Raw genomic sequence first — 12035 nt, forward strand, 5'->3', positions numbered from 1 at the left:
TATCAGAGTGGCAAGAAACCTGTGCTCTATAAGATTCCATAAACAGATAAATGATTGTGGTTTAATGACATAGATCAGATGAAAATTTATTCTTTGCTAAGGGTGCCACAAAATATTGTATGCTCATATAAACATGTAGCTGTCTTGCTTGAAAGCACAGCTTACTCTGTAGAAGTAGATTATAAGAAGGACCCATTAATGAAACTCAGGCTTTAATGTTTGTCATAAAATAAGGAAGTGAACTAAAATAGTTATTTGGCACGTCACGGACAGCTGATGAAATCGTGACCTTGGGCATACCTGTTTTCACGCCTCGGAGGGAAGTCTGCCTCTCCTTTGGCCATGGCCACCTGGGAACAAAGCCTCTCCATTTTTGAAATCAACAATGTGCAAGATGCATGAGAGCCTCAGGCAAGGTCACATGTGTAGCCTGGTGTGAGATCGGCCCATTACCAAGAATTTACACCAGGGAACCTGTTATGCCATGTGTTGTATTTATGAAACTGAAGCATCTGCAGAGGGCTTTTCCGTTTGCTGAGTACTCTTCCATTATGCTGAGAAAAGTAACATTGAACTAAAACCTAACTATAAATCATCTGAACGCTTACATTACTTTGCCAGTATATAACTAATTATTTTAATCTGCATTGAAATTTCTCAGTTTCTTTCATTCTTTGGTGAATTACAGTAAGACTCGATTCCGCTGGTTTCAGGAGACCAGCAGCCACAAGAGTGCACCTGCCTTTGGCCTTGATGAAGTTTACATCTCTGAACCTTGTCCTAACTACTGCAGTGGCCATGGTGATTGCATCTCTGGTGTCTGCTTCTGTGACCTTGGCTACTCTGGTAAGATCCTCCCACATGACTGTTATGTTTATCTAAAGCTTGTGGCAGAGATGGCAAAGTGATCATCTTTGTTAAATGTTGTGGGTGCTGCTCCTTTGTGTTGATACTTCTTCAGCTGGGCTGGGATATCAGGACCGGCCAGTGATATTACCAAGCACTTTCTCCTCTCCTCATTGTCAAATGAATCCTAAGACCTGGAAATTGACTCCATTTGACAGGATGACTTGGGCAGCTACACTTTGGGGGACTACTTTAACTTAAGTTGATTTTCCTTTCTATTCACTACCTCCCAAGATAAGTTTTGTTTCCCAAAACTGTATAAGGAGTGATTGGAAAATAAAATTTACTAGTAGACCTTTAATGAGCCAAGGTCCAAAATCAGCCATTTCACACTTTTCTAACTCAACAAAAATAGAATAACAAATGTAGATTTTGTTTCTCTCTATGAAGTGTGAAATAGTATGTAGATCTAATGAAAATAGGTAATTGAATATGTTGTGGATACATCGGCAACAAAATCAAGAAGATATTGTGACAATCGTGTCAGGTATAAGTTAATGGTACACCCAAATCTGAGTGATGCATTATTAACAGTCATAAAAGTTATTTTAAGAAATAACTTTTTTGTTTTTAAATTTAAATGCGACTCTTTCTAGTACTAGTTACACTTTTACTTTAACAGGCTTAAATTATTTAAAATCACCTTTTCCTGTGGTCCACCGCCTCATTTAGTGTACTGACTATATGTTATTAATATTATTAGTAAATCGCAGTTTGGTGCAGGCTTCTGCTGAGCATTTTACTCAATAAAAGAGTTTAATTCTTTTGTTGTGCTGAGTATAAGAGTGTAATCAATATCCATGCATTGTAACTTACAGTCTCACACTGATTATAGATGCAGCCAATGTTTATTGATTATTTTACTCGTGTGCATTTTTCAAATATTTGATGTTTTTGTTTCAGCCTCCCATTTTCAGCTTAGATGATAGAAATGTTTCTCTATTTGGAAGGAAGTATTAAATGTAGAAACATACTTCTTTTAATGATACATTGCTCATTATCTCATAGTTGAAAAGGGAACCTGCGTGTCGAACACACCGAATCCCAGTGAAATGACTGATCGGTTTGAGGATAAGCTCAGTCCTCTCTGGTTCAAGGTGACAGGAGGACTGACTGAAATTGGCTGTGGGATACTGAATGATGGGAAATCCCTCTATTTCAATGGCCCTGGGGGAAGAGAAGCCAGAACTGTCTGTCTTGACACTACAAACATCAGGTTAAAAGCAAATTTATATTTGATAATAGCTGTTTCAAAAGTTCAGATTAAGAGCTGTTCAGTAATTTTGTTTGTGCACACTGCATTTCATGAAAAGCCTGTACAAATGTAATTACAGATCTATTATTTATGGAAAAGAAAGCTTCTCCAGTAAAGGTCCATCTCATGAGCAAAGTGTTGATTACCTGCAGATCCAAATTAAATTAGTTTAATTAATCTAATTTATTTAGTTTTGGTCACTTCAGATGAGCTGAAATATTGCTGTGCTCACTATAGAAGAACACTGCTTCCGTGATAGTTGATAGATGATGGCTGAATCTGCCTCCAAACTTGGTCCCATTTTTAGGATATGCAAACCCAATTGAACTTGGTGACCTAAATGTGACCCTGAAGATCTGGAACAAGCCACCCTTATGGTATTCAGACTTAATTCAAAACTCCACAGTGCTGAATATCATTGCCTTACAAAGATGTTGGTAATCGGTTTAACTTTGCTGGTGAATGATTTAAGTTAATTAATTTAGGATGATCAGGACAGGAAAATGCAATGGTGTTTCTTTTATTCCAGTTACTCTAGTGGAAGATCAATCCGAAGCATGAGGCAGATGCAGAATAAAGCTCCTGATAGTCTGTTTTACCATCAAGTCCTGAGAACAGTACCTAGTGCAAATATAATCTGTCCCCACACTAGCTGTTGTTACACCTTGCAGAGTAGGTTATCATTACGCCCTGAATACTTTTTGTTGACTAAGTCTGTCATCATTTTCAATCCACAGCTTAGCTGCTTCAACATGCAGCCCTGAGCCTGAACATGAATGCACATGTGTGGAGCCCAGCGCCACCACAGTGCAGTTTCCCGGCTCACTTCCCGTGGAGTGGCTTCAGTTAGATTTCAACTTACTCATGCATGATGTCCAAGATTCAGTCTCACGGGTTAGATAGTTCAGGTTCATGGCTGGATTTGTTCTGTCATGTGATAACTGTTATAATTCTGATTGCGTAACTGTGCTTCCCATATTGCCCATGATGATTGTCAGTTCTTTCCATCTGGTTTGCTTAGTACTGTAAAGAGTTTCTGATTAACTGTATTTGCGATATCTTCTTCCTATTTTTCATGCAAAGGTTAGTGCAATTTTATATCCGCATCGGAAGTAAAACCCTTGGATCCTCTTGCAACAAACCTAGAACTCGAAATGAAGGTAACCAGAATTCAGAGTATTTGATAATGTACCCCAATTTTCATGGCAATGTGGATTATCATATTATCATCACTGTTATAAAGAAGTCTAACTTCCACAGTTAAGAGTATATATTTTTGTTTATGTGTATGGTTTAACACATTGTGTTGGAAATCACTGTCTTTTTTTAATAATCCTTCTTATAAGATCTGTACCTTTTAACAAACTCATGTATTTTTCACCCACTGGCAGAAAGCGGTATAGCAGCTAAACTAACGGTTTATCACCTTTCTTATCTTTCATTGGCTAAGTATTAGCACATTACCCACATGATTTAGTTATCTTAATTATGTAGCCTATTAATTATTTCATTTATTCCTATCTAAGGACTTTATCTTATCTATAAAAGTGATAGATTTCTCAGCAGCATCTTTATTCTTTGTTGATACACCCCTTAGCATAAATTCCCCTCATAGCATCATTTCTCAGCTCTTTATTCAGTTTGCTTCATATTTGTATGTTTGTTTGGTTGTTCTCTAAAATAAACTGAAATCTTGGAATTAAGACTGCTCACCACTTTTGACTCCTAGAAGGACCCTAAGGATCAGAAATCAAACAGAAGTCCAGCAGTAGCTTGCCTGAGTGATTTGGAAGAGTCACAAGAAATTGCAGATGCCGGAAGATAGAGCAAAGAAAAAACTGTTAGAGGAACACAACAAGTCAAACAGCATCTTTGCTGAAGAATTGTCAGTGTTTTGTGTCAAGACCTACATCAGAAAATAGAGAGGGAAGATAGTCAGTATAAAGAGGTGTGGGGAGAATAGGTGAGATAGGGACCAGTAGGTGAAAGATAGACTGAAGAGGAGTGGACAACCTGCAGATGGAGCCAATTAGGGTTAAGGGAGACATGGGCCAAGAAAGAGTGAAGGATGATGGATAGTTTGGTGGATGGGAGTTAGAGGGATGTGGGTACAGACAGAAGAAGGCAAGGAAGGGGAAATATTGGACCTAGGGCTGTGTGGGGGTGGGGGCATGTGGTGCATTTTGACTTGAAGATAGAGATGGAGGCCCTTCCCACCATTGAGCACATCTACATGAAGTGTTATCACAAGAAAGCAGCATCCATCATCAGGGATCTCTACCACCCAGGCCATGATCTCTTCTTGCTGCTGCCTTTAGGAAGAAGGTACAGGAGCCTCAGTACTCAACCACCAGATTCAGGAACAGTTACTACTCCTCAACCATCAGGCTCTTGAACCAAAGTGGATAACTTCACTCAAGTTCACTTGCCCCATCACCGAAATGTTCCTTATGGACTCACTTTCAAGGACTTTTTATCACATATTCTCTATATTTATTGCCTATTTATTTATTTTTATTATTTCTTTCTTTTTGTATTTGCACAGTTTGCTGTCTTTTGCATACTTGTTGAACGCTCAAGTTGGTGCAGTCTTTCGTTGATTCTATTATGGACTTATTGAATATGTCTGAAAGAAAATGAATCTCAGGGTTGTATTCATTGACATATACGCACTTTGATAATAAATTTACTTTAAAATTTCAAGGGAAAAATGAGAACAGTTGGAACTGGATTGGGGAAGGGAATATGGTGGCTGAAGAGTGTGGATAGAACATCTCCCTGGGTTACAAACACCTGATTAATGGATAAAGTTTATGTACTAGTGAGTGTTTGGGAGACTACCGGGATGGATGGGGATGGATTTGCAGGCTGCCATGGGGCTACAGGCACTTTCTACTGAGTTGGAACAGGGAATTTCTGCTTGCCTTCGCTCCTCACCCTGAACCCAAGCCACTACAACTGTTTGAGCCAAACAGCTGGGAACACTGCAGGCTCAGTCACTGACTCACTGTGTCAGTGAGACTGGTTGGCGGCCAGTCCTCTTGCACCTTCTTCTTCTCCTGTTACATCTGTTTCTGTGATCCTCTCCCATACACATGGTGTTCAGGAACGCAATCCTGTCGTAACCTGGGTAAATGGATAGAAGTGGGCAAGGGACAGAAACAAAAACGTGTGATGGGGGAATGGGAAATGGAAGGTTGAGGAAGCACACTAGGAACACTAAATGCAGTAGACGAGGTTAGAGCAGGTGCTTTACCTGGAAGAGCTGTTTAGGTCATTGGATAGTGGTGAAGGAAGAGATGTAGCAGCAAATGTTACACCTCCAATATTTGCAAAAGAAAGTGCCAAGGCCCAGGGAGGGTGTGTTGGGAATGATGAGTGTTCAGGGAGTCAGAGAGAGAACAGTTTCTAGGGGAGGCAGAAATGAGTGGTCTGTAGAAGATGTGGCCTGTGGTGGGATCCCATTGCATCTGGCATAAATGCCAAACGACGATGTGCTGGATGCGAAGTTGAGCAGAGTGATGGATGAGGACTCAGGAATCTCTGTCTCAGTTATTTTTTTGACAGAGCACAAATCCAATAAATGGAGGATATGCAAGAGAGGACTTGATCAACTGTAGTCGAGGGGAAGACACGTTTTCTCAAAAAAAAAAGGGACATTTCAGATGTCCTGGAATGGAAAGCCTCATCTTGAAAACAGATATGACCAGGACACTTCTATTATAGCTGATGGTCGATTCAGAGCAATTGATCCCATTAAGGCATCTTTTTGAAAAGCCTTGGAATGAGTTCACATTGGTACCCTGAGCTGCACACTGCTTCTTTCACGTTGAATGTGGATAGTGAAGTTGTTAGGTTCCAGTGTGCAACACTATACAGGAACTAATTGTTCAGAGAGTTATAGATATGATAAACATCAGAGAAAGTGTTTCTTATATTCTATCCATCCTTTCCCTCTCATTTGTAACTTGTTTTACTCTTTTCCAGTTCTGATTGAAGCTGTTCAACCTGAAGTGTGAACGCTTTCCACAGATGCTGTGTGACCTGAGCATTTCTAGCATTTTCTGTTTTTATTTCAATCATCTGCAGCTCTATCTATTTTACCTTTAGTTAAATTGATTGGCCATTGAGTAAATAAAAACAGCCATATTTCATTCTAAGGTAGAGGATTTCATTGGGGAAAGTCTTACAGTTGTAAAATAAAGTGCAAGGGAGAATGAAAATCTTATCTAAAATGAAGAAATTTTTATTTATTTATTTATCAGAATAAAGAGTGGAATAGGCTCTTCTGACCCATCGAACCACGCTACTTAGCAAACCCCAAATTAACCCTAGCCTAATTCCAGGACAATTTATAATGATCAGTGATTAATTAACTTAGCAATCTAACAATGTCTTTGGACTATGGGAGGAAACTAGAGCATCCGGAGGAAACCCACGTGGTAATGGGCAGTTGGAATTGAACCCCGGCTACCTGTACTGTAAAGCACTATGATAACCACTACACTACCATGTTTCCTAATGGTTGCTAAGGCAGACAGAAATGTGCACGATGTTGCCCTATGCCATATTAAGCCAACTTTTAACTGCATAGATTGTTTTTTGTTGGAATTATGTGAACAAACTTTAATATTCATACTGTATAGTAGTGGAAAAAGGTCACAAACATGAGCTTTTCAACCTTACAGTTGTGACACTGATTTCCTACAGTCAATGATTTGAGTAGGAAAGTAATTGAGGGAAAAAATGGGTGGTTGGGGTCTTTAACAGGAATGACTCATAGCATGCCTCTCCATTTTGTCCTACATGCTACACACACAAAATGCTTGAGGAACTCAGCAGGCCAGGCAGCATCTGTGGAAAAGAGTATAGTCGGCGTTTCGAGCTGAGATTCTTCATCAGTCCTAATGAAGGGTTTTGGCCCAAAATGTCAACGGGACTCTTTACCGTAGAGGCTGCCTGGCCTGCTGGGTTCCTCCAACATCCTGTGTACGCTGCTTGGATTTCCAGCATCTGCAGGTTTTCTCTTGTTTATGATTGTCCTCCATGTTAATTAGTTATGCCAACGATGTTTCAGTTAAGATCTCTGAGTTGCTCAATTTCTGGCCTCTTGTGCCTGACGGATCTCAGCCATTCCACCAGTTGTGATTGTGTCCTCCATTGCATTGACATGTCTTCCCTACATCTCTATTCTTATCCTTTTCCTGGCTTTAAAAAGTTGCTTAAATTCAACTTCTTAGACCATGCTCTTGGCTACCTGTCCTCATGCCTCCTGATGGAGCGATGTTGTTCTATTAACATTACTTACAACCGTTTTGCTGCAATAAAATTCTAAAACAAAAAGGCCAAATTGTCATCTTTGTTACAAGTGACCAGGAAACAAAGTGAGTCAAATAATCAACAGGGAGCACTAGAAGAGCAATATAGAATATGTAGTCACTTTATAAATAAAAGTTCCAAACTTGGGAATACCTCTTCTCTCACAAATGTTTGATAAAGAAGGAAATCACACAAATTCGATTAACAATTTTGGTATATTTTTATTTACTTTAGTTCAGTTTACTTTTGAAGAAAGGTTAAAAGTAATTTTCCTTTTGACTACACATTAACTTGTTTACATCTGGGTAGTGAAAAATTTATTGATACCCAGTAGAAAGAAAAATATATTGTTTATTTGTTTTCTTCCTATTTTCTAAACCATGATTATTTAAATTCCTTACCCTGACAGAACAACTTACTCTATTCTGGAGGGGTGCATTTCCCCTCCAGCTATTCTGCTTTCAAACACTTCCCCTGCTCCATAACCCAGAGTAATCTTAAACATTATGAATAATATCACCATGAAGCAAAATTCTTGCAACAAACTTAATCATCTTTCTCTCTCCCTCCCACTACCCTTCTCCATCTCTCTCCTCCCCTCTCACTCCACTCTCCCCTTCCCCCTCAATCCCTCCCCCTCACCCCCTCTACCCCTTCCCCTCTTCATCTCCCCCTCCCCATTCCACTCTCCCCTCTACTTCTTCCTTTCCCCTTCTCCTCTTCTTCTCCCCCTCCCCACTCCACTCTCCCCCACTCTCCCCCTTCCCCCTCAACCCGTCCCCCTCACCCCCTCTACCCCTTCCCCTCTTCTTCTCCCCCTCCCCACTCCACTCCCCTTCCCTCTCCCCCACCCCCTCTGCCCCCTCCCCCTCCTCTTCTCCCCTCTCCCCCCCTCTCTACCCCTTCCCATTCTTCCTCTCCCCCTCCTTCCTCTCTCCCCTCCCCTCCTCTTCCTTGCTCCCCTCCCTCCCCCCTCACTCTTTCCTTCACTCTCCCCAAAATTAGGGATTGTCGTCCAGTACACCAATGATAATGGGGTAACTTGGCATGTTCTGCGTGAGCTGGACTACATGTCTTTCCTGCAGCCTCAGATAATCACCATTGAACTACACCCTGAAGCCAAAACCATATCGACAGCATTTCGCTGGTGGCAGCCACAGCACGGTAAGCTTAAAGCCACAGTTCAGAATCAGTTTATCAGTGGGTTGATCTCCTGAGGCAGCTGATCCTTTGCTGACCATCATCTAATGTTACATCCAGCAGGCCATGTAAATTACCTCATTTAAGATTATGTCGCACGAGAAGCAAGGAGGCTTTGCACTAATGAGATTGCAACCTGGAGCTAGTCCTAATTAAAATAGCATGTAAGAGCAAAGGCAACAAATAAAACACACGCAATTATAAAATGGTGTCAATATGTTTAGAAGTGACTGCTGATAATCAATATCTGGAAAATCACATGGACAGCAAAGTTGAACTCTAGCAATATTAACATGAGTGTTATTTCGTGGGATTGACTCACCACTGTAAACTGCCCCGGTCAAGTTTGGTGAAAGAATCTGAGGGTATGAATAGAATGTGGGAAGGATAGGTTACAGGGGAAATCAATGGATGAATGAATTTGTCCATGAGCTGAATGGCTTAGTTGTAAGGAAATATAAAATATCTTAACAGTTAAATGAAGGGAATATTGTCCTTATGATAAGATCGTCACTGAGGAAAAAGTTCATCTACAATTTAATTTTTGCCCTGCAAGTAGTTCTGCAATGCATCAAAATGTCATTTAATGCTTCACACGATTTCAAGATGAGGAAATATTTGACTTTTTTTAAAGTCTGCATCAAAATTGATTACTCTCCCTGTCTGAATCATTGACAACCACAATCAAAGTTTGATCAGAATAGTTCATTGACTTCTGTTACAAACAGGTCTAAAAGCTCCCTTGTTTCTTTAAGAATTGATTTGTTTCCTCTGAAATTAAATTAATTTAAAACTGATGTGTACCTGCAAATTACTTTTACTTATCTATAGACAGAAGTAAAGAATTCTTATTTAAAATTCTTAAAAATGTGTTTAATAATTGTTAAGGAATTAAAACATTAGCATTGTTTGTAATTGAATTTGTTGTAGCAATTTCTCTTATTTGGATGGATGTACAATATGTTGTTTGATTGATCTGTTGCAATGGGTTGAACATTCAGTCTAAGGTATATTTTTCCAGTGTACTTTTTAATATCCTCCTACATATTGTGTATTCACTCATCCTGTTGGTCCTCCCAAATATATTACCTCACACTTCTCAAGATTATGTTCTATATACCACTTATTTGTTTAGCTAAAGTGTATGCAGTTTTCTGCGTGACCATAAAATTCTGGTATCAATGGCGAACTTTCTACTTGTGGCCCACGTTCAGATCTCTGCAACATGCCACGAGACATTAGGGCCTAATTCTGAACCCTGTGCATCACCTTTACAAAACTGTTGTTCAGTCACCAAAAGTCCTGTCATCGAATACCGAACAGTACAACACAGGAACAGATTCTTTTGACCCATAATGTCCACTCTGACCATGGTACCGAGTGAAACTAATCCTACAGTATCTGCCTGCCTTTGTTAACTTTCCTCCTTTTCTTTTCACCTCTGAGCTAATTTTGGATGCAATCTACCAATTTGCATTGAATCTCGTAGACATTCATCTTTCTACCAAGCCATGTATAAACAGAGAGGGATTTCCGTGGATTTGCTATAAATTTCTTCAGTTAGATCAGAAACTATGCTCCTTTAAGCTCTGTTACACACACCAAGAACATGTGAGCTTCCTGGGAATCAGCACCTACATTGGTTCCTCTTCTTTCCCACACAGGGTAGCAGATAAGTTTAAGACTTTTAATTGTTGTGATTAGATCACAGGTACAAACTAATTAATTTTTCATAATTTGTTCTGCAATTTAACATCTTTTGCACTAATATTTTATGAAATGGACATATGACCTAAATATGGAGCTCTGCAGTTCCTCTTGCTGCTTGCTCGATCTAACATTGACTGTATTCCTTTTCAGGAAAGCTCAGTGCACAATGGGCCTTGGATGATATCTTGATTGGAATGAACGATAGCTCGCTTACTGATTTTCAAGATGCTTTTGATGACTCCTCTGACCTGCAGTTCAATTGGTATCGTATTCAAGGAGGCAATCCAGATACGTATTGTCTGTCGAAGGATACAGCACTGGTCTTTAATCAGAATATTGGTAGGTAATTGAACAGAACATTCAAACACAAGAACACCAAGTAAAATAGCAGCTAGAATAGGGTATCTGACCCCTCAGGTCTGCCCTGTCTTTATGATAATATTCAGCCCAGGCCTTATCTCCTCTTGTGCGCCAGTTCCTTGTAGCCTTTAATTCCTCAATCTTTCAAAAATGTATCGACCTCCCCTTAAAATATGTCCAACGATCTAGTCTTCACAACCCAGCAGGGTGGAGAGTTGCACAGATTCACCATCCTCATTACTAAAACTTAACAAAAGGTAGTGCAGGCAGTATTTTCCAGCATTATGGACATGGTCAATAAATAACCATAGCAATGTTTAATAATACTGACACCATAGTTAGCAGATATGGGTGGTGGGGTGGAGATACGTCTCTACCAAAGGAGCTGTAAGGCACTCCTTCCCTCCGCAAGCCTGCAGGTCACCCTTGGGCAAGCTGTAGCACCTTTTAGACCCCAAATCTGGGTCATGTGAAGCCGTAGGAGCAGATGATGAGTGGCTATACGAGCAGCTGGTCTATGTCACACAGGTCCTGGTTTTGCGACCACTGATGCCAAGCAGACAATCTCTGAAGAGTATTAATAATGGCTGGGGTCACCCATCTTGTAAAGACACGGCCCAGAAGAAGGCAATGGCAAACCATTTCTGTAGAAAAATTTGCAGAGAACAATCATTGTCACAGACCATGATCACCATCGATGTACAATGCAGCATGTGAAGGTGATGGGGATGAGGAGTTACCAGGGAAATTTTTATCCATGAGAAATACATTCTCTCTTTCTCCTCGGGTACAAATTTGCTTTTGTCTCTTTTGTGTTCCAGGCAAGCCCCGGTTTGCAGAAACGTGGGACTTCCACGTTACTGCCTCCACATTCCTGCAGTTTGAGCTCAATATAGGCTGTGGTAGCCAGTCGCCAGACTTCTCCAGCATCCAGCTGCAGTTCTCACTCAACACAGGCAAAGACTGGCACCTAGTGATAGAAGAGTGCGTTCCTCCCACCATTGGTTGTCTGCACTACACAGAGAGCTCCGTCTACACGGCACAGAGATTTCAAAGCTGGAAACGTGTCACAGTCTACCTGTCTCCAGGAACCATGTAAGTGTTCAGAGACAGAAGATTACAAAAGTGTGAGTGGGGGCCAGAAAGGAAGTGGCCAAGATCAATAAGGGCATTTGCCTCCTATATTAAATAATCGCATTAAGGGCATGTATATATGTACATCAAATATGTTTAGCACAAATAGTTTAAATTTCTTCAGAAGGTCATTTGGGAAAAGCACGTTCAG

The 12035-nt window shown here is 40.3% G+C and overlaps 1 protein-coding gene across 1 annotated transcript in view; it reads left to right on the plus strand.

The window, feature by feature from the left end:
* Positions 1 to 12035, plus strand: part of reln (reelin) — a 307273-nt gene that overhangs the window by 210697 nt on the left and 84541 nt on the right. Inside the window, exons 29-34 of the mRNA XM_059987188.1 lie at positions 689 to 846; positions 1915 to 2122; positions 3245 to 3321; positions 8486 to 8644; positions 10541 to 10729; positions 11572 to 11845. Coding sequence (XP_059843171.1) covers positions 689 to 846; positions 1915 to 2122; positions 3245 to 3321; positions 8486 to 8644; positions 10541 to 10729; positions 11572 to 11845 — 1065 coding nt within the window. The remainder of the gene's footprint in view (positions 1 to 688; positions 847 to 1914; positions 2123 to 3244; positions 3322 to 8485; positions 8645 to 10540; positions 10730 to 11571; positions 11846 to 12035) is intronic.

This window comes from Hypanus sabinus, chromosome 13 (assembly GCF_030144855.1).
Source record: "Hypanus sabinus isolate sHypSab1 chromosome 13, sHypSab1.hap1, whole genome shotgun sequence".
Lineage (NCBI taxonomy): Eukaryota > Metazoa > Chordata > Chondrichthyes > Myliobatiformes > Dasyatidae > Hypanus > Hypanus sabinus.